Genomic DNA, 20,135 nt, shown 5'->3' with positions numbered 1-20,135 from the left:
ATTAACATGCACATAATTCCCAGCAAGGTATGAGAGCTTCCCAGCACCAGCTGGGAACAGCTGGACTACAGAAAGCAGATCACAGGGTCTCAGCCATTAGCATATGGGCCCTTAAAGCCAGGATTCACACTTCTGCTGGAAGTCACAGTACCTGCACCAGTACTGGAGGTGGCTACAGTGCATGTCATCGAATGTCTCTGAGGGCTTTCAGAATGATGACCAACTAGAGAGCCTTTATCTGTAGGCTTCTGAAAGTCTACGTCTGTAGTCAGGGGCAAATTAACTTCTCTGGGGGCCCTAAGTTGACATTAGCACGGACACTCATGTGTTGCCGATTTAACTAGCCACTTCATTTTTGTAGGGGCAGGGAATGGGACCTGATGTTTGAGGGGCCCCTTGGCTATAGCCTGGGACGGCTTGGGCATTAATTTCTCCCCTGGCTATAGCAGACTAAGAGGGTCTTTGCTAAAGAAAATAGAATAGACAAGTATGTCTTGGGCAAAATTCTGAGGATCCATAGCATGTGTCTGGCTCTCGTACCTGACATTTGCATGCAGGAGGTGTGTTCTAGATGAGGTTATCAGGGACCAGCTTGTCCATGAGATCTTTGTCTCCCCCCCAGGGCGGTCCACCTGCCGCTGCGTGGTGGGATTCACAGGCGCATACTGCGAGCGGCGTGTCTGCGATAATTACTGCCTCAACGGGGGCACCTGTGATGTCAGCAAGGGCAACCAGCCCATGTGCCGCTGCATGGCTGAGTACACCGGCGACCGCTGTCTGCACCGTGAGTCCTCCCACCCACCTGCCTGGACGCCGAGAGGGACTACAAATCCCACAATGCACTGCCACAAACTGCATCTTAACCAAACACGTTCAGACATTCCATAGAGTAAAAGTCCTGTATTTCATTTTATTAATGTAAGCCCAGTAAAGACCTTTTTGTTGTACAATTAGCTGCTCTGTGATGGAGATGCCAGTACACACCCAAGATGGGAAAAGCACCCTTTTTTATGCTGTGTATCCCTCAGACATCTGCCACCATTACTGCGTGAACGCCAAGGCCTGCACGCTGTCCAGCAGTGGCCACGTCGAGTGTGTGTGTCCTGCACGCTACGAGGGCAGCAAGTGCGATGTGGATAAGTGTCAGCGATGCCGTGGTGCCCCCTGTGTGCTCGATCAAGATAGTGGAGACGTGGTCTGCAAGTAAGTTCTTTGGAGGCTTCAGGAACATCTCACTCATTCTCTGTTTGTGTTGTCTTTCCTGTTCACTAATAAAAAGTGCGATGCACCTTTATGGGGCAGGGATTCACATGTGCAGCTGCTTCCCGGTAGATAAACTGTACAGAAATACCGCAGGTATTCTTGGAATTTTCCCATTTCACTGGATGATTCCATGAGATTTTTTAATCTTTTTTTTTTTTTGCTGATTTCTGCATCTGTTGTCCATTTTTCTTTCTACAGAGAAGATTAAATAGTGTGACTGCAGCAGCCTCACAAAGCGGCATGAATGCCTGTATCAAACGCCGTCCGGCTGCACGCCCTCTCGCCCGCGCCATGAGTTTGCCGCTGTACTTCATGTTTTCTCTCCGCAGCTGCACCAACGGCCGGGTGGCACCAAGCTGCCAGCTGTGTGACGGATACTGCTACAACGGTGGCACGTGTCACCTCGACTCAGACTCCAACCTGCCCTTCTGCCAGTGAGTCACCGCCATGTTGTCCACCCCCCACCCCGCTTCCCCCCGCTCTCAGTTAGGATCCGGTTCATTTTAAATATTGGCACCGAATCGCTCCCTGAAACAGCATGATACCATATTCACAGACAGGCTCACTGCACAAAATTCCCAACCTGGACAAAATTACTTCACCTGAACCCCCATGACATACAACCCCTCCCACCTGCACTCTCTCTTGCCCCTTTGAGGCTTGGACCTAGGACTCAGACAACTTCCCCTATTGTCCCTTTGAAAAAGTGGGCCTGGGCACAGATTGCCAGATCACGGTGGATTTCAGTGATCTGGATGCTGGGAGATCCCTGTAAGATCAGTATGCAGGAGCTGAAGTCAGTGCAGCAGAAGGAAGGGGCGGATTTAGCATACTGGAAGAACGGTTGGGTGGCAGCCCTCCCCCCCCCCTCCCCTCAGTGGGCAGTAACGAGGTGGGGGGGGGTTTCTATCACTGTACAGTCAGGATCTGTGAAGCCAGTCAAGCGCTTACCCAGCTCTGGTTTCACAATGAATGCTGGGCAGCCTTTCTGTTTGTTCCTGTGAATCTTGTTCTTATTGGTATCAGCTTGCTGGTCTGGCCCTCTCAGACCATCAGGACCAAGCTGCACCTGTGCTCCTGCTAAATTAGCACACGCACTAATGCGGCCAAGGTCACAGGTGGCACCGTGCAGCAGGGTGACAGGGTCACCTGTTAAGCTGTCACCGTGACAAGAGGTTAATCAGGGGGGGGGACCCATTAATTGCGCCTCTTGTTAATTGGTTGCAAACACTGGCGTAGATCCAGTCTTGTAAGTTAACTGAAAAAAGTCACAAGAAAAGTCTACAGAATGACAAGGGAAGGGGGGGGGGGCATCTTTACGCTGATTATCAGGGGGTGGGGGCACCAAATCCATTCTCCCCTCAGTCTTTGCTCATTCATTGCGAATCATGTGCTTCACCTGCAAGCGCAGGCCTGACTCTGGATTATAGGATGTTGTATTTTTTGTGACTTAATAGGGCTCTATGGAGTTGTGCTGCAGTCAGGACTCGCTGGGAATCTTGGGCTGTGTGTTTGTGTGTGGCTTTGCGTGTTTGTGTTTCGCTTGTTTGCTGCCTGTAAATTAGTACCACAGCTTTGAGGGTCTAATCAATTTGTATGCAAATAGAGCCGTCTAGCTTGTTTGAGGCTATCTGAGCCCAGCGAGAGGCCGTGCCAAGTATGTAACCAGAGATAGCCCCAGAAGCCCAGGACTGCTGGCGTCTCAGAAATGCTCATATGATGCTGACCTTGTGTGCGAGTCGCTCATTTTCTATAGGAGAAACTGAATGGTCGACATGTTACAGGTCATAACTGTAGGAAACAGATGGATGGTGTGTGGGCGTGCGTGCATGTGTGTGTGGATCAAGTATATATTACATTGTGTGGACTAAATGTCCCCACAATGTGATAAAAACCTGCTGCTTGATGTAGTGGGGACCACCTTTTTATTGCACTGTCTGCAATAAAAAAAAAAAGTAGAATTGCCAAAAGTCCAGTTTTTTGTTTGGTTACGTATGATTAAGGTTAAAGCTGGGTATTGGTTATGTTTGTCATTGTTGGGATTGGAATTTTTCCCATATAAATGAATGGACGGTCCCAAAGATATGAATACAAGTGTGTGTGTGTGTGTGTGTGTGTGTGTGTGTGTCCTACCCTGAGCTTTCTGGGTTAGGCCCCAGGCACAGTACAACCCTGGATTGGATAAGAGGTTATGAAAGATGGATGAATGGAATAAAGGGGAATAGAGGAAAGTTTAATTTTAAAGTGAAACTTTTCAAAGTGTTAGAATAGCACAGACCCATCTACCAATAATAAGAAAGCATTGTGAGTTTGTCCAAAGGGGAGGCTGCTTGTCTCAGGGTATGAAATGTCACATCAGTAACTAGAATTATCTTTAATGTCACTGTAAAGTAAAAATCCACTCAGATAGCTGGCGTGTGGATTGATCTGAAACTTCAAACCAGAAAAGCAGGTAAATTCCTCTGTGTATCTCTATCTGTGTCTGTCGTGGTTGTTTACATATCGTACCTGTTTTCCTGACATGTGTCATGGCGCCCCCTCACCAGTGGCGGCGCTCTTTGTTGCCACTCTGCAGGCACGGTGGCATGGCGGATAGGCCTCCCGGTGCGGCAGATTGTGGGAACACATCGCTGCTTCTCTTCTTTGCTGCTGTTACTCTTGCTTAGTTGTTGTTGTTTCTGTTTCTGGTTCTGGTTCTAATGGCTTGCTGCACTCTATCCCAGCTGCACGGCGGGCTTCAGAAGCCAGCGCTGCGATGAGAGGGCCAACCCGTGCGATTACTACTGTCAGAACGGGGGGATCTGCACCCTAACTGCTTTTAACAAGCCCCGGTGCAAGTAGGTCTCGCCCCACCCTCAGCTGCCACACTCAACTCCAGTCCATTGCTCCCTATCCTGGCTCCGCCCTCATCCCTCCCCAAATATTAATGTATCTCGTCCCACATCACCTGTCAGGCTGACCACTGCTTCTCCATTCTGCCTTTCAGATCATCAGTGCTCCGTTTATGGCTACTGTCAGCCTTGTTAGCAACTGATCATGCTTCTCCTGACCTCCTCTGTCTCGTAGGTGCTCCTCCTACTGGTCAGGCACACAGTGTGAGAGGCCGGCACCCAAGAGCAGCCGATCTGACAACTCTAGCGGGCGTAAGTATCCCGTGATCCTCTCTTTCCTGCCTGCTTGTACACCCAGCGATCTTTAGAGATCTTCATAACCCTGGCCAGCTCTGCTTTTTGTGATCCATTTCGTACTCGTCGGGTTTTCCAGTTTTTCATCCTGACAGACGGAATTGATTTGACATTTTCGGTATCGCCGTTTGTGAGGCCCGCCTCTTGCACACCGGGCAAGTTTATATCTGCTGGAGGTGAAATTACTGGGACTCTGTCATTGGGCTTCCATCGGGGACCACACATGCAAGACACTTGCTATTGTAAATCACATATATTTTGCATCTCCAAAGGTCAGCTGTAGACAGCAGCATCTCGTGGATGGAGGGAAACTCCAGTAATTTAAACTTTGTGCTGTTGCCTCCATGAGAAGAAAAACACACAAGGCAGATGGGAAGAATACAACTTTATTCATTTAAAAAAAGAAAAAAAAATAATTTACCAAAATTCTTTTTTTTGAACACTATAACTAAACCTTTGGAAAACAGTAATACGTTTTTTAAAAGCTCAGCACAGCTGAACATCAAAGTGGATAGTAAAGAGTTAGACGTGATGGTTGTCTGTTCCACCTTCTTTCCAGGAAGCATAGCCATCATCGTCCCTCTGGTGCTGCTTGCGGCTCTGATTGGCTCTGTCGTGGTCGGGGTCCTGATCTGCAAGCGGAGGCAGAGGTAAGGTGGGGGCCCTGACACAGGACTCAGATTGAGGACTCTAACAATCCCATAATATCTCCCTCCAATTCATGTTTCCATTTCCCAGAGGCAAGCAAGTGCAGCGGCAGCCCATGACCAACGGGGGCATCAACGTGGAGATCGGCAACCCTTCCTACAACATGTATGAGGTGGGACATGACAACCACGTGGAGGCCGGGAACCTGCTGCACCCCAACTTTACCTTGGACCCACATAAGGTCTGTCTCCTGAATGTCAGCCTATAAGGAACCTGAAATAATATCCTGAGCATTTAAAACTCTGGCTCTATAAATAAACAGATTTTGTTAGCTATTCCAAACACTGTCCAAATTCTGCTACAGCCCCATTTAGGGTGGAGGATCGAATAAGAATGCTGTTGCTTGACCAATTTAATTCATTTAGTTGTAAATGCTAATGAAGCTCCAGGAATTCACAATTTTTTGGAACTGCATTGGTCAGCCTAGGATCTGTTTCTGCAGATTTATGGATTCTTTCTTTTTCAAACCTGTTTTGTATGTGTAACATTGCCAAAGAGAACAATGACTTACCAAAGCTCTCAATATATACTTTTTGTGGATATTACATTAATGATTAAAAAGATTCCATTATGGCTCACTGCACTGGCACTTTGACAGTGCGAATGCGGTCAGGTGGCATTCCAACAGTGAAATTGTGGTTGAATAATATCCCAACAGCGGGAATGCTGTTGAGTAGCATGCTGACAGTGGGAATATGGTTATATGGGATTCCAACACATGGGAATGAGATCGGGTGACATTCCAACAGTGGGAATATGGTCAGGTGGCATGCTGACAGTGGGAATATGGTAGGCTGGTATTCAGACAGTGGGAATAAGATAGGCTGACATTCCAGCAGTAGGAATGCTATCAGATGGCATTCTGACAGTGGGAATGTGGTTGGATGGCGTTCTGACAGTAGGAATACGGTCAGATGGCATTCCAAAGTAAGTATGTATGCGGTAGACTGACATTCCAACAGTGGGAATGCTGTCAGATGGCATTCCGACTCTGGGACTACAATCACATGACATTCCAACAGTGGAAATATGGTTGGATGGCATTCTGACAATGGGAATGTGTTTGGCTGGTATTCAGACAATGGAAATATGATTGGCTGGCATTCTGATAGTGGACATGCTGTTGGATGGCATACTGACCCTGGGAATACAGTTACATGGCATTCCAACAGTGGGAATATGGATGAGGCATGTTGACAGACTCCTTTTAGCCAGGCAGTCTGCCCTCCAGTCTGTTTGCAGCTTTCTTCCAGTGGACCAGACAGGCCTGGGGTCTGAGCAGCCTCAGACTCCTCACACACCGCAGCCCACCACAGTGAAGGCACCTCATCACTGGGCCCCAGGAGCCATCTTTCAGGAACTATTTGATGGAGCTGTCTTGATATACTTTATGCCAAAATAGAAAAGAGGCTTGCTAACACCAGAAGATGCACATTTACATTTGTCGATCCCTCAGGGGCATAGCTGCCGATGACAATGTGTCTGATTTGACAATCTGTAACCCATATTACTGCTAACAGCCAAATCAGCTGACAGCCTTCATCCAAAGGCACAAGGCACGTTTTAAAAGCTGAGTGTTTAAAATGGACCAATTCAGGTACCTGTGTGATTGGTACTTTCACTGTGTTCTTTATCAGTCATTTATCCCTTTGCAACCACAGATTAATAGTTGTTTAAATAGAGTAATTTTACTGCCCTGTATATCGAATTTATTAACTCAGGGTAAGCGATGCAGTCAGAAACCAGTTGAAAGTGGGGAATCCATGTGATTCTGGGGAAACGTGGCATTTTTTGACAGTGTCCCCTTCTTTGTTGTAGGGTTGGTGTGTGAGATCCAGTGACCCTCGCAACATAGCGGTTCACTCTGTGCCGAAGGAAATTATCCCTGGACAGGTAATGAGCATCACCCAAACCCTAACTCACCATCCATTTATCAGCCATACCATCATGTTCAAGATCAGTGCTGGATACCTGCCACTACATGGTATAGCAGTCACTGGAGGTGTTAAAACAGCTGCCACTGCAGGCTATCGCACTCATTGCAGGTGTTATCGTGCTACCATTACAGTTTATCGCAGTCATTGCAGGTGTTATCGTGCTACCATTACAGTTTATCGCAGTCACTGCAGGTGTTATCGTGCTACCATTACAGCTTATAGCAGTCACTGCAGGTGTTATGCCAGCTGCCATTACAGCTTATAGCAGTCGCTGCAGGTGTTATGACAGCTGCCATTACAGCTTGTAGCAGTCACTACAGGTGTTATGACAGCTGCCATTATAACTAATAGCAGTCACTGCAGGTGTTAACATTATATTCTACCATTATAGCTTATAGCAGTCACTGCTGGTGTTATGACAGCTGTCACTACAACTAAAAGCAGTCATTGCAGATATTATGACAGCTGCCGTTACAGCTTATAGCAGTCACTGCCGGTGTTATGACAGCTGCCATTACAACTAATAGCAGTCACTGCAGGTGTTATCATGCTACCAATACAGCTTGTAGCAGTCACTACGGGTGTTACGACAGCTGCCATTACAGCTTATAGCAGTAACTGCCGGTGTTATGACAGCTGCCATTACAGCTTGTAGCAGTCACTATGGGTGTTATGACAGCTGCCATTACAGCTTATAGCAGTCACTGCAGGTGTTATCATTCTACTATTGCAGCTTATAGCAGTCGCTGCAGGTGTTATGACAGCTGCCTTTACAGCTTATAGCAGTTACTGCAGGTGTCATTATTGTACGGTTACAGCTTATACCAGTTGATGCAGGTGTTAACAATACATTCTACCATTACAGCTTATAGCAGTTATACAGTTATTGCAGGTGTTATGACAGCTACCATTACAGCTTATAGCAGTCACTGTAGGTATCATGACAGCCGCCATTCCAGCTTATAGCAGTCCATGTCACATTTAATACAACATTATGTAGGTTTTATGAATACGGAGACATGTCAAGTCATTTTACTCCCCCATGGTGTGCCACATTGGAACTGGAACATGCAACCTTCCAGTTACATGCTTCATTTTCCAATTACTTCCAGCACACATGGGGTTATAGTGTTACCATAAAGCTACACGGATTTTTTTCTGGTCAGACCAGCTCCAGATGAATGAAAATGTGACAGACCGCAAAGCTTTTTGGAGAGTCTGTAACATAAATGCTCTGAGACCCTACTCTTAATGCAACACGAGTGCTGCACACCAGGTACAATATCTGCCTGGTAATTTGATGCTGCATTCTTCAGAACATATCTCCTTTGACACCATAATGATTCAATTCATGTTCCCTTTCGCTCTGACAGTCAAAGCTTTTCTAACATACAGACCTTCACAGCCAGACACTGACTCAGACATGCTCTTAATAAGGAACTTGCCCAGACCCTGTTTCAAAAATCATTACCTCAAAGATGCAAGGAAACTACTGATGACCCCCTACAAGGGATATGAAAGTATCTTGTGTTATTGAATGTCATGTTACCTTGCAGAAGGGTGCAAGAGTTCACAGCTCTGTATTGTAATTTACCAGGGGTCGTATTTGTTTTTTCCTTGTCTGGTTTTTATGTTTGCCGACACTGTGGGTTTTGTCTGAAATCCAGAAGAAATATGAGTTGATCTGCTGCTATATAATCATCAGTGATTTGATATTGATTGTTACTTTGAGTAATAGGGAATGCATTGATGTCTTTATTATGGTCTTCCATCAAAGAAGATCACATTTAGAGACTCAATGAAAACTAGAGTGATTGATGAAAGCCAACTCAGTCTGAACATATCAAGCCTTCGCTCTTAATCAGCGATCGAGCCTTCATCTTGTATGTGCAGAAGGCATGATGGTTTGATAAAAACATGTGTTGAACCTTGAACTAGCCTTTGATCACCTTATGGGATCTCAAGGTCTTCTCCATAATGCTCCCATGACATGAATGGCGGTTAGGAGCAGGTGAAATCCAGGTTCTTTCAGGTCTGAAGGAAAGGGATCATACTTTAGAAAATCGGCCTAACTCGATTGTCATCCCATTGCAGTCTGTTAACTACTCCAATCCAATATACGCAAAGATCTACCTTGACGGACAGAACTGCCGGAAACCGGCAATCGGCATCGACGAGCGGCGAGAGCTACTTCCAAAGAAGCTGGAGGGGACGATTCGGGAAACGGCAGCATAACCGAAGCCCCGCTTTTATACTCTCTGTACAGATGTGCAAACGAAAGGGGGAGAGAAACAGCCGAGTTTTCCAAGTGCTGCCCCCTGGGTTTGATTTCATGTGCATTACCTCCTGGTTTGGCCTGTGTGCTCAGAAGGATGGACTTGCTGTTTGTACCTTTTATATGAAGAAGCATAAACACTGCACTATATATAAATATATATATATTACAGAGACGCTGCTGGATGCCCAACCTTATACACTATAAGTCAAACATCACTATTGCAGAAAGATGTATAAACTGTCTGTCTCCTGGTATTATTTCAAAATAAAGCTCACTTTTATATCTGTTTATCTCCAGATAACCATAAAGTTTGTATCTGTAATTTAGTTACAGTATATTTATAGTACATCTTCTGTAACTCATATTATTTACTAAACTTTTTCCCCCTTTTCACAGTGATGATACTTTTAAGGTTTGTCCATAAAATGTTAATAGTTTCACTATACAGATGCTTTTTTTTTAATCATTTTTAATGTGTAAACTGTATGTGCCATCTTTATTTTACTTAAATGTTTTAAAGGTAAAGAAAAAGATAAATATATTCATACCGAAATCATGGTTTTATTGTTACCAGGTATCATTCTTTTAGTTTTTGGTGACTGATCTCCTTTAAATGATGTGTTTTGATTCACTGCCATCTCACTGTCTGAGGCTCTGCCATGTTCTACATATGAATTTACAGACAAAATAGACAAATGCCTTTTGCAGGTCTCAGATGAACATGATTATGCTTACAGCAAGCTGTCATTCTGACTTTCTATGCTGGTGTACACTGAAATTATTATACTGGGCTCAAATGTTACCCATAATAGTTATTTTATTAAAAGAAGAGAGAGAGCGCGAGAGAAGAATTGTCAAATCCAACCATTTTTCATCTTTACCTTCACAATAGGATGCATATAGATTTAACAAGTTTTATAATTTTATATTTGATTAAATGTCAAGTTGTATTTTGCAGAAATGTATTACATGTAAGTACTTTTTTACAGAATGTACATCGTTATGAAATAAACGAGTTTTATTGCCATTGCAGCTACACTTAGTACTGCGGTCAGGGGAGTAACAGAATAAGCCCCTTCCCTGCCTTGGGTGCTTCATTTCATTATCTCAGCACAAAGAGAGTAAGAGCTGCAGCGATGCACGACACTGTCAGCTGAAGGAAAATTCCAGAAAACGGCCAAGCACAACATCAAACAGAGTTCTGTGTGAAATTTTATAGAAACAGTATCTGCAAAGTAGCATTTATTGGAAGACATTAAATTCATCTAGTGAAGCAAATTCCACACTGTGAAAGCCCATTTAATCACCTATAAATTCAGTGACATTACATTTCCACCATTTTACACTATTATAAATGTATCTTTGTAAAAATAATTCAAATATGCTTAAGTTATAATACAAGAAAGTATACAGATACAGAAATCAAGACATTTTCTTTCGTCATTGTGCTCCGCAGTAATCCAATTTTTTTTTTATGTATTTTTGTCTGGCTGTCTTGATATTTTAAGAATAGTCATATGATTTCTAAAGCTGTTTACAGCAGTGTTTCAGGTTGCGGTGAACAAACACACAATCACGGAACAGCGTGTTGTCTTAAGACGCCTCGCTCCGCTGAGCACCGTGGGGGAAGAAAACTCCCCCCCCCCCATCTTCACTCACACACACACAGGTTTGTAATTATATCTTTGTGGGGACTCTCCATTAATTTCTATGGGGAAAACTCTAATCCCAACATGTTGACCTTAACCCCTACCCAGCCTTAACCTTACCCATAAGTAACCAAACAAAATACATGTTTTGTTTTTGATTGCTTTCACAGTTCTTTGTGAAGACCTGAAAAAACGGTCCCCACAATGTCAAAATAACCAGTTTTTATTACATTGTGATGGACATCTGGTCCCCATAATGTAATATAAACATAATTCACACCACACACCTCCCCCCGCCACTCAGGTGTTTCCAGTGTCTGTCATAGAAGGGGAGGAGATGAGTAAACAAGCCTAACCTCATGAAGACTGGTGCCTGTAATAATTGAATATCACACGCTCCAAAGGGGCTTTTATCCTCAGGGAGAAGCCATCATCTTCCAGCTGCACATGGGGTGGGGCTGCTCAGCTGGACACCTTCTCCACTGACAGCTGTTTGAGCTGGAACACGACAGGAGGCTGTATCCAGCATCCCTCCCTACCCTGCTGCCTTCCATTCTTTAACAGTCTGGTCACATCACTTGGCTTACAAAAGAGAGCCGATGAAACTGAAATTCTTTATTATATTGCAGACTTTTCGTCTAGGTAATGTGGTGCTTTGTTGCCTTATGTTTAGTGAATAAATTTGTGTAAATTCACACCTGTGACTTGTATGTCCTCACAAACTTCTTGGCAAGCTGCTTGATAATATATATATGTGATTTGTTTTAATTTAGCTATTACCACCACAGGATAGTCATCTTAACACTACTCCCTACGATAATCATTTTTTGATCATTTTGTTAAGAGTTAAGACTGGTTTGAGCCGAGGATATTCCATTTGACACGTGTGCCGGGCAACACATTCAAATCGTTCCTTGGCAGATAAGTTAGTCTAGTGCCACCCCCCTGGAGGTCTCCAGAATGACACAGAGATGAGAGAAGATCTTCCATTTGCTGCTGTGGGGGCTGAGTGCCCCAAGCAGTCCCTCTCATCCGTACTGCATTACAAATTGCAATTTGGTTCCGACAGCCTCGTGGATATGGGCTTTCCGACCGACTCTGTCCTTCCTCACCTTCTCCATGGCAACCAGCAGATAAGTGGCTTACAGTACAACACGTCCATTCTCTTGCCTGGATAGGAAAGCTTTACCCCTTCACAGAACAGGATTGCTGGGTCTCTTCAAAGCATATCCTGACAATCTCTCAGTTTGATGGTTTCTAAAGACTTTTAAACGGGCAAAAGGCAAAACAAGGGCTTAAGTCATCCTGTTGGCTCTTGGTTCCATTGGATTGTTAATTGCCATGCAGACTATTAGCAGTCTGATTCCTTCGTAAAAAGAAGTGCACATCTTATTCAGTAGCTCTTGCATGTTGTTTTGGATATTGGCCTAGAGGATGATTTAATAGATTCAGTAGGACTGGGAGGCATGATGACATAATGACCTTAAAAATGCTTTAATGAAATATGGCTGAACACAGATTATTTCTTTTGATCTTAATATTTTCAGTAATGCAGAACAGAAGAGCTTGCTGAAAACATGCAGTGAAAATAGAGGTCAGGACATTTTAAGTGACGGGACCTTGGTTTTTTACTGTCTCATTTACAATTTGAGCTTAAATTTAAGTATTGTAAAATTGATTATAAATGCAATAAATAGCAACTGAAACCTTTTGCTAGGCAATGGAAACAGGGAAGTAATAGCGAGGCCAGAGTAATTTTGGTGTCATTTTACCCCCAGGAGTATGCCCTTTGTTACATTAACGACCTTCTGGCATGGACAATTCAAAGGCTACAGGAACACTTCTGCGAGGCTGATGGCTGAGAGGAAGATATTCTGCTGTTTGAGCCTTTCACAAGGGCTGAAAAGGTGTTTGTCCTCAACGAAAGTAAAAATACAATGGACGTGTTGTTATAGTCCCTCCTCACTCACATCACATATTTGGAGCTCGGGACCCCTGCTGCTTTGGGGGAGGGGGCTACTCTTGAATACCTACTGTAAAACCAAATGATTATACTGACATTTTGTTGATTTGCTGTTTATTGCTGTGGACCCCTTGTGTCAAACCTCCAGGGTATCATGGACCCAGGTTGGTAATCTTTCATTTATTTCCAAATTGGATTTTATTGACATTGCCTTGTAGTTAATCCCATATGTATATATTTTAATGGCTGGTGTTCTGTCCTATTAGCCACCTGATAATCAGATTCTGTCACCCTGCTTCTGCTGATGACAGATAAGCTGGGGTGTCCATCTTGCTGCGTCCCATACTGCCAGCAGTAAAGTGAGGTTTTGCCAAATCGTCCCTCTAATGTCATAATATAAATACGGAAGCGCACTGAGAGTGCACAGGTAGTCATTAATGAGATAGTATGCTTGTGTAATGGCAGGCTGGTACAGCAGGACTCTCAGGCTCCTTGCTCCGTGAGAGGTAGATGGAGGGATAGAATCATCAGTGTGACATTAATGGGAGGTGCCCCAAACAGTCCACATTCATCGACACAGATGTTCTGCCCCCCTAGGTGAAATTTTGCTGAGGCTCTACCCCAGGCCCACCCCCCAGAGCAGTAGAAAATTAATTTTGTCAATCCATTTAATTTAAAAAGTTTCAGTAGCACAGGGTACATGTCTGCTAAATACCTACATGGCATCTGTTTCACAAAAACAATACTGAAATATTAAAACTAGTGTAAGTAACTGTAATATCATGTATTTCTTTAGATTTTTTTTCTCTCATTCTTTTGCGCCTCCTAATCAAATGGCACCCTAGCCAATCACCCATGTAGCCTACAAGGCAGGCCAGCCCTTACAGGCTCTCATGTTGGGGTCTTTACTTGGTCTGTCCAGCATTCTGCCTGCTGCTTTTCAAAATGTAAATCTTTACACCACAGCTCATCCTAGTCCAAATGTTTATGCTTTACAGGTATCAACCCAAATGAATGGACTTCCAATGTGTGTTTCAATGGCTTGGGACATTATAGGAAATAGTTAAACATACCGAACTTGTGACCAAATATTTCATATTAAAAACGTCAAGCTTCTTTTGTACCATTTAACTACTTGAGCCATTAATCAAATGAAGCTATCTATATGTAGAAACAGATTGCCATTGTTAGCTTTTATGCCAGATGGTGCCTTACATGTTCAGAAGGAACTTGGCAAAGTGCCTGTGCAACATTAACAAAGAGCAAAAACAACATTCATTAAAGAGAAAATGTACACCGCCTCGGAGAACGCCAGCGTAATGCTGCTGTACACTGCTACTCTGCAAGTAGAAGCCCCTGCCAGACCAGATTGTGTCTCTGGGAACATCTCACGCCAAGTCATGGGCTTTAGTCTATCTGCAACTGGATTATGATTTGAAATTAAATGTTGAAATGAAAAAATGCTACATTTACCTCACTAACTCCTTTTGGTTTTAGCAACTGTAATTTCACTAACTCCATGATTATTAATATAAATTTTTGGCAAATGCAATTTTTATCAAGTCTGCCATTTGAAAAACTTTTCTTTTTCACTCTGTTTATCTCAAAAAATACGTAAATTTGTCATGATATCCTAGATTATATTTGAACACCACTCAAAAAGGGCATTCAGTCTATCTGATGAGTCATACATTTCAGTCTATATATATAGACTCTATATGTAAATCTATTAAGTATGCCTAATGGTGTTTTTGTTTAGTTAACCCAACACCTTTCCCCACTGATAAGTTGGCACTGCTCTACATAGTGAGAAGCTATGTTAATTGTATTTTAATATTCATCAGTCTTTGCTGCATTAATGTTTTCTTATGGGATTAATTAAAGAGGAATATGCTGTACTATGGACAGATTAAGAACAGCAATCAAATCATGACTAAAAATGAGGCTTTAAGTAGGATGGCAGATTTGTGCCATGACCAGCGATAGTTATCATGCTTTTCATGAGGAATTACAGGAGTCATCTCAGACATTTGGGATTTTCCGTTTCTCATTATATTGCAAACTTGTCAATGTGCTCCTCAAGAAACTGATAATCACAACCATCAGGTACTTGGGGAGTTATTATGTATCGAGTTAAATGGATACAGTCGTAGTGTTTCATTGCTGCTGTAACAGCATGAATACATGACAAGTATTGACCCATTTGCTTTGGTAAATATCGATTGAGGACAGTTTATTGACCCTTTCAATTAGAACAATTGAAGTCTGGCAATTTATTGAAGAAAAATTTATTGTTCATTCATAGAGCTGATCAGAGTGACTGCCCAATTTACGAGGACAGTGCATAAGTCTATTCACGGAGAAACGTTAAGATACAGCCGTTCATGGATTTGACTCCGGCTATAAAAATAACAGCAAGAATTATAGAAAAAAGCTAGAGGGCGCTCCTGGCTCGGCCTCAGATAAAACAAAGTGTCCTTTTGTTTGTAGCTAAAGGGCTCTTTGTCTTTTTCATTGAGTTCCTCACCGAAGCTTCACTAGCCTGTTTATCGATTGTTTTGCTGTGAAAAAAACAGCTTCCCCTCAAGCTGCTAAATTAATGAAACCGCAGTGAGCAAAATGTCGACTTAGCACAGTGTCTAACTGCCCTCCTTAACAGAGTTCCACTCGTTTCACTTCCTGTGTGTTGACTTAAAAGTAATGCAGATTTTGCCAGCTGACATGGGTATTGAAATCTGGACTTTAGCAAAGTGATGGTTGGTGATTTTGTTACTGAATGTCAATAAGTTAAAAGTTTTCTTGAGTGTTATCTGTGAGATGGAAACTAGGAGGGAACACACTTCTCTTGCCTGTCATTGCTTCATACAGACCTGTCTATGGCATCAGAGCTAGAAGCTTTACCGAAAATCCACAGACCTCACACAAGTAAATTACCCATAATTCTCCAGAAAGCCATTTGTGTCCATGGGTGAATTTTGGGAGACTCCACTGGAAGCACAGAAAGTAAGCACTGGATTTTTTCATTATTTATTAAAATGTCAAAGTAGTAATAACATAACTAAAGTTTGTGAAAGCCCACCGATTATTACATACCTGAATATTTTTGCTGCACATGGTTTAGTTCAGGTCGCAATTTACAGCATCACCTGTCACATTAAAACCAGTGTTAGGTGAATTGAATAACATTGATCATCTCATTAAAATGGCACCTGTCAAGGGTGCCATTATATATTTGGCAATTGAACCATCAGTTCTAGAAGTTGATGTGTTTGGAGCAGGAAAAAAAGCATAGGGATCTGTGTGCCTTTGACAAAGGCCAGATTGTGATGGCTAGACAACAGAGTCAGAGCTTCTCCAAAATGGCAGATCTAGTGGGGTGTTCCTGGTATGCAGTGGTTAGTACCTACTAAAAGTAGTCCAAGGAAGGCCAGCCAGTGAACTGGCAATGGAGTCATGGGTGTTCAAAGCTCATAAATGTGCATGAGGAGCAAAGGTTAACCCTTGTGGTCCGATTCCACAGGCGAACTACTGCAGCACAAATTGTTCAAAGATTAATGTTGGCAGTGATATAATGGTATCAGAACATAGTGCATCACTTGCTCCATATGGGTCTACATAGCTGCAGACTGGTTAGAGTGCTCTTGCCGAAAGCACCAACAATGGGCAGTTAAGCATCAGAACTGGACCATCCATAGTGCAATGAAAGAAGATGGCCTGGTCTGGGAAGAAGGCAAGTGACGGAGGCAGTATGATTCTTTGGGCAAGGTTCTGCTAGGAAACCTTGGGTCCTGGTCTTCATATGGATGTTACTTTGATATGTAACACCTACCTAAATATTGTTGCAGGTGAAGTACACCCCTTCATAGCAGTGGCCTCTTTCAGCAGGATAGTGCATACCCTGTCATACTGAAAAAATTGTTCAGGAATGGTTTGAGAAACATTAAAAAAAGAGTTCAAGGTGTTGACTAGGGATACAAGACCTAGACAAACAAATCCGATCCATGGAGGCCCCACCTCACAACTTATAGGACTTAAAGGATCTGCTGCTAATGTCTTGGTGCCAGATGCTGCAAGACACCTTCAGAGGTCTTGTGGCATCCATGCCTCAATGGATCAGAGCTGTTTTGGCAGAAAAGGGGGACTTACACAATATTAGGGTGGCGGGTTTAATGTTATGGCTGACCGGTGAAAGCACTAAGGGATTCCACACCAGTACACTTTCTTGGGGGTGGTGTGTGGCTCAGCAGGTTAGGCCTCTGTACCTGTGAATAAGTACGGCCCTTAACCTCCCTGAAAAGTGCTTTAGGAGAGCTGGGCAGATGGCTGACCCTGGGTTCAGGTCCCAAGCTTCACTCTCATTTCTATGTGTGCCCATGTCTTAAAAAGGACATGATGGGATATATGAAACCATTCCAATGTATCTGTACAAATGGCACATAAAGCTTGATTTATTTGAGCTGTGTTACGGTAACACACTCAGTTGTGGCCATCAGAGTCCTGTTCTCACCACCCCCCCATCCTTGGTGGTCTTAGAAGGTCACGAGGAGCTCCTGTTCATCCACACAAAGACAGGCTCCATGATATTAGTTAGCAATGAGAGTTCAGACCTTATCAGTCCGAACTCCTGTTAAATATTAGGTTGTGTTTCATTGTGGTAAGAAAAGCCCATCATCGCTTGAAACCGTGTAATGAAGAGAGGAATAAGGGAGTATTTGTAAGAGTATTTGCACTTTTTTCTTGAAAGAATATGGAAGAATTTGTGTAATAACTGGAATCTAACAGAAGATAATGAAGAGTGAAATTTCATTAAGCTTCATTGGGGTCCTGCACCAAGTCTATGTATGTAGTCAGATCCACGGTTCAAAGAAATTTGTTCCGCCATCAGTATTATATTCATGAAGGTTATGAATTGATGTGTGCTGTCTATCACTTGCTGGTTTAACCCACTCATCCTTGACCTTGATCGCTCTGTGGCTGAAGTATGGAGTCAGTATAGTGCCATATATACTTGATTGTGTACTTTCCAATTTGCACCTGTAAAATGTTTGCTCGCACTGAACACAATTTTAATTCGCATAATACTGAACAGAAATACGCGTCACGTGATCTGTACTTGTATATGAAGATTTGTGAATGAACGTGAAAAACATTTTGCAAATACAGGTCAATATTTTTTGTAAATGCGAAACCAAACATCTTCATAAAAATATTTTTTACAAAGATTGAATGGTTTTCAAGTACAAAACTGTATTGCAAATCCAAGTCCTCTTGCAAATACCAACCTGTACTGTACCTTACCTGCAGCTTTATGATTGGCTAGAAAATGAATTAATTTCATTGGTGGCTATGTGAGCAAATATTTATCAGTAAAGCGCTAGGCAAGTTAGTGCCAAAATTATTTATGTGCACAAGTGTGAATTTGCACTCACAGGTTGGTATTTGCAAGAGGACTTGGATTTGTAATACAGGTTTTGTACTTGAAAACCATTCTATCTTTGTAAAAAATATTTTTATGAAGATGTTTGGTTTCGATTTACAAAAAATATTGACGTGTATTTGCAAAATTTTTTTCACGTTCATTGACAAATCTTCAATTACAAGTACAGATCACGTGATTCGTATTTCTGTTTAGTATTTTGCGAATGAAAATTGTGTTCAGTGCAAGCAAATTTCATTTTACGGGTGCAAATTGGAAAGTACACATACAAGTATATATGGCACTATTCTGACTCCATACTGAAGGCACACAGCAGCCTTAAATGCCTCAACAGTGAATCCTCTGAGGACTAATGGAAAGGCAGGTAACAGATGGCATCTTTAGACGCTTGCTTTAGGTTTCTCCCTCCATCACTAACAGCACAGCACTCTCTCTGAGGGATCAGGTTGCTAAAAGAGCGTGACGACCCGTGCTTGTGTTAGGTCACCAAAGAGAATCTCAGTGATGGCAGGGTCATGTTAGGCTGCTAACACTACTCAGCATTATGGGATGCTTACAGGGAGAAAAAACGCCTTCTTATCCTAAAATGCCAAGCGTGTAAAGAGTATCTCATTCTTGTTCTGCTGTACAAGGTGGTGCAGCGTGCCTTGGGGGATGTGCTGTACAGAGAGAAACTGCTGTGTCAAGAAAAATACTAATGGGCACAATATTAATGAGCCTTGTTAAATTAAATGAAGTACTAAGCTGATGGGTATATAGTAGGACCTGAAATAGTTAGATATGGGTCCAGATGGATAATAATTACAATCTGTGATGATTTTTTATCAGTGTATGACTATAGATTATAGCACTCGGGGATCAAAATGGAAATCTGTGAGTAAGTAAGCATACTTCCCAATTAAGAGCTGGGGAATAATGCCCATAACACAGAGATCTTTAGTGGGTGAGGTTGTCATTAGCCTGATGATGACGTTGTCCCTCTAGGAACTACACAGGAAGCCAAATGAAGCACCATTCCGGAAGCTTGTCTGCAGATAATGCCTTTGGAGCACACCTTGTGATCCCTTCTTGGTAACTTCTGATTCAGCATCATAGTCCTCAATGACTTTGCATGGTCTACAGTAGCACCTGCAACCTTCTGGAGTAACTTCACCCAACAACCTCATTTTCCCAGACAAGCATACATCATGAAAGCACTATCGTATGTAAACTTTGGGCTGTACTTATCTGCGAGCACTGCTATGTGACACGCTGATGATGACTCTCTTCCAGCTATGGAGGCGGAGCTTCCTTTCAGGTATTGCAAGGTTACCCTGAGTTTTATCACAATGCTTGGAGTCTCTTTAAATGTGGTGGGAGCATCAGCATCGATGTGCCTGGGCATTAGCAGGGGGCTGTAATAGCATGCTAAATGCCCTAACATCCATCACTAGTAACTGTGCTACATTCTATTATTTCTTTTTAATGCCAGCGTTCAGGGAAGTGTCCTACAGGAGAGGCTGAGGTATGCCATTAAAGGCAGCTATCACATCCCCCAAGCAGGCATGTTAAATTGTTGTCTTTAACTGCCCTAAATCAGACCGACAATGCATGCACCAAGCATCTGATCAACCTTGAAGGGTTATTAGCCGAAAATGTTGGGCGTCGTTGAGTAATGTCAGTGAAAGGGGGTGGGGCTGACAGATGAATCAATGTGACCCTCAGGATTATGAGCG

At 43.0% G+C, this 20,135-nt stretch overlaps 1 protein-coding gene across 7 annotated transcripts in view; it reads left to right on the top strand.

Annotated features, from left to right (window-relative positions):
- Positions 1–10,398, top strand: part of LOC111856674 (low-density lipoprotein receptor-related protein 1B-like) — a 276,774-nt gene extending 266,376 nt beyond the window's left edge. For 6 of the 7 annotated variants that reach the window (XM_023836816.2, XM_023836817.2, XM_023836822.2 and 3 more), the window contains 9 exons: positions 623–784; positions 1,029–1,203; positions 1,593–1,697; positions 3,987–4,100; positions 4,330–4,406; positions 5,008–5,098; positions 5,187–5,337; positions 6,975–7,049; positions 9,188–10,398. In XM_023836816.2, coding sequence (XP_023692584.2) covers positions 623–784; positions 1,029–1,203; positions 1,593–1,697; positions 3,987–4,100; positions 4,330–4,406; positions 5,008–5,098; positions 5,187–5,337; positions 6,975–7,049; positions 9,188–9,328 — 1,091 coding nt within the window. In that variant the 3' untranslated portion in view covers positions 9,329–10,398. The remainder of the gene's footprint in view (positions 1–622; positions 785–1,028; positions 1,204–1,592; positions 1,698–3,986; positions 4,101–4,329; positions 4,407–5,007; positions 5,099–5,186; positions 5,338–6,974; positions 7,050–9,187) is intronic. The other variant, XM_072717420.1, reaches the window with a different exon arrangement.
- Positions 10,399–20,135: the final 9,737 nt, after the last annotated feature.

Source organism: Paramormyrops kingsleyae, chromosome 1, assembly GCF_048594095.1.
Source record: "Paramormyrops kingsleyae isolate MSU_618 chromosome 1, PKINGS_0.4, whole genome shotgun sequence".
Lineage (NCBI taxonomy): Eukaryota > Metazoa > Chordata > Actinopteri > Osteoglossiformes > Mormyridae > Paramormyrops > Paramormyrops kingsleyae.
The sequence above is the reverse complement of the archived record's forward strand: the minus strand, read 5'-3'. Positions and strand labels throughout refer to the sequence as shown.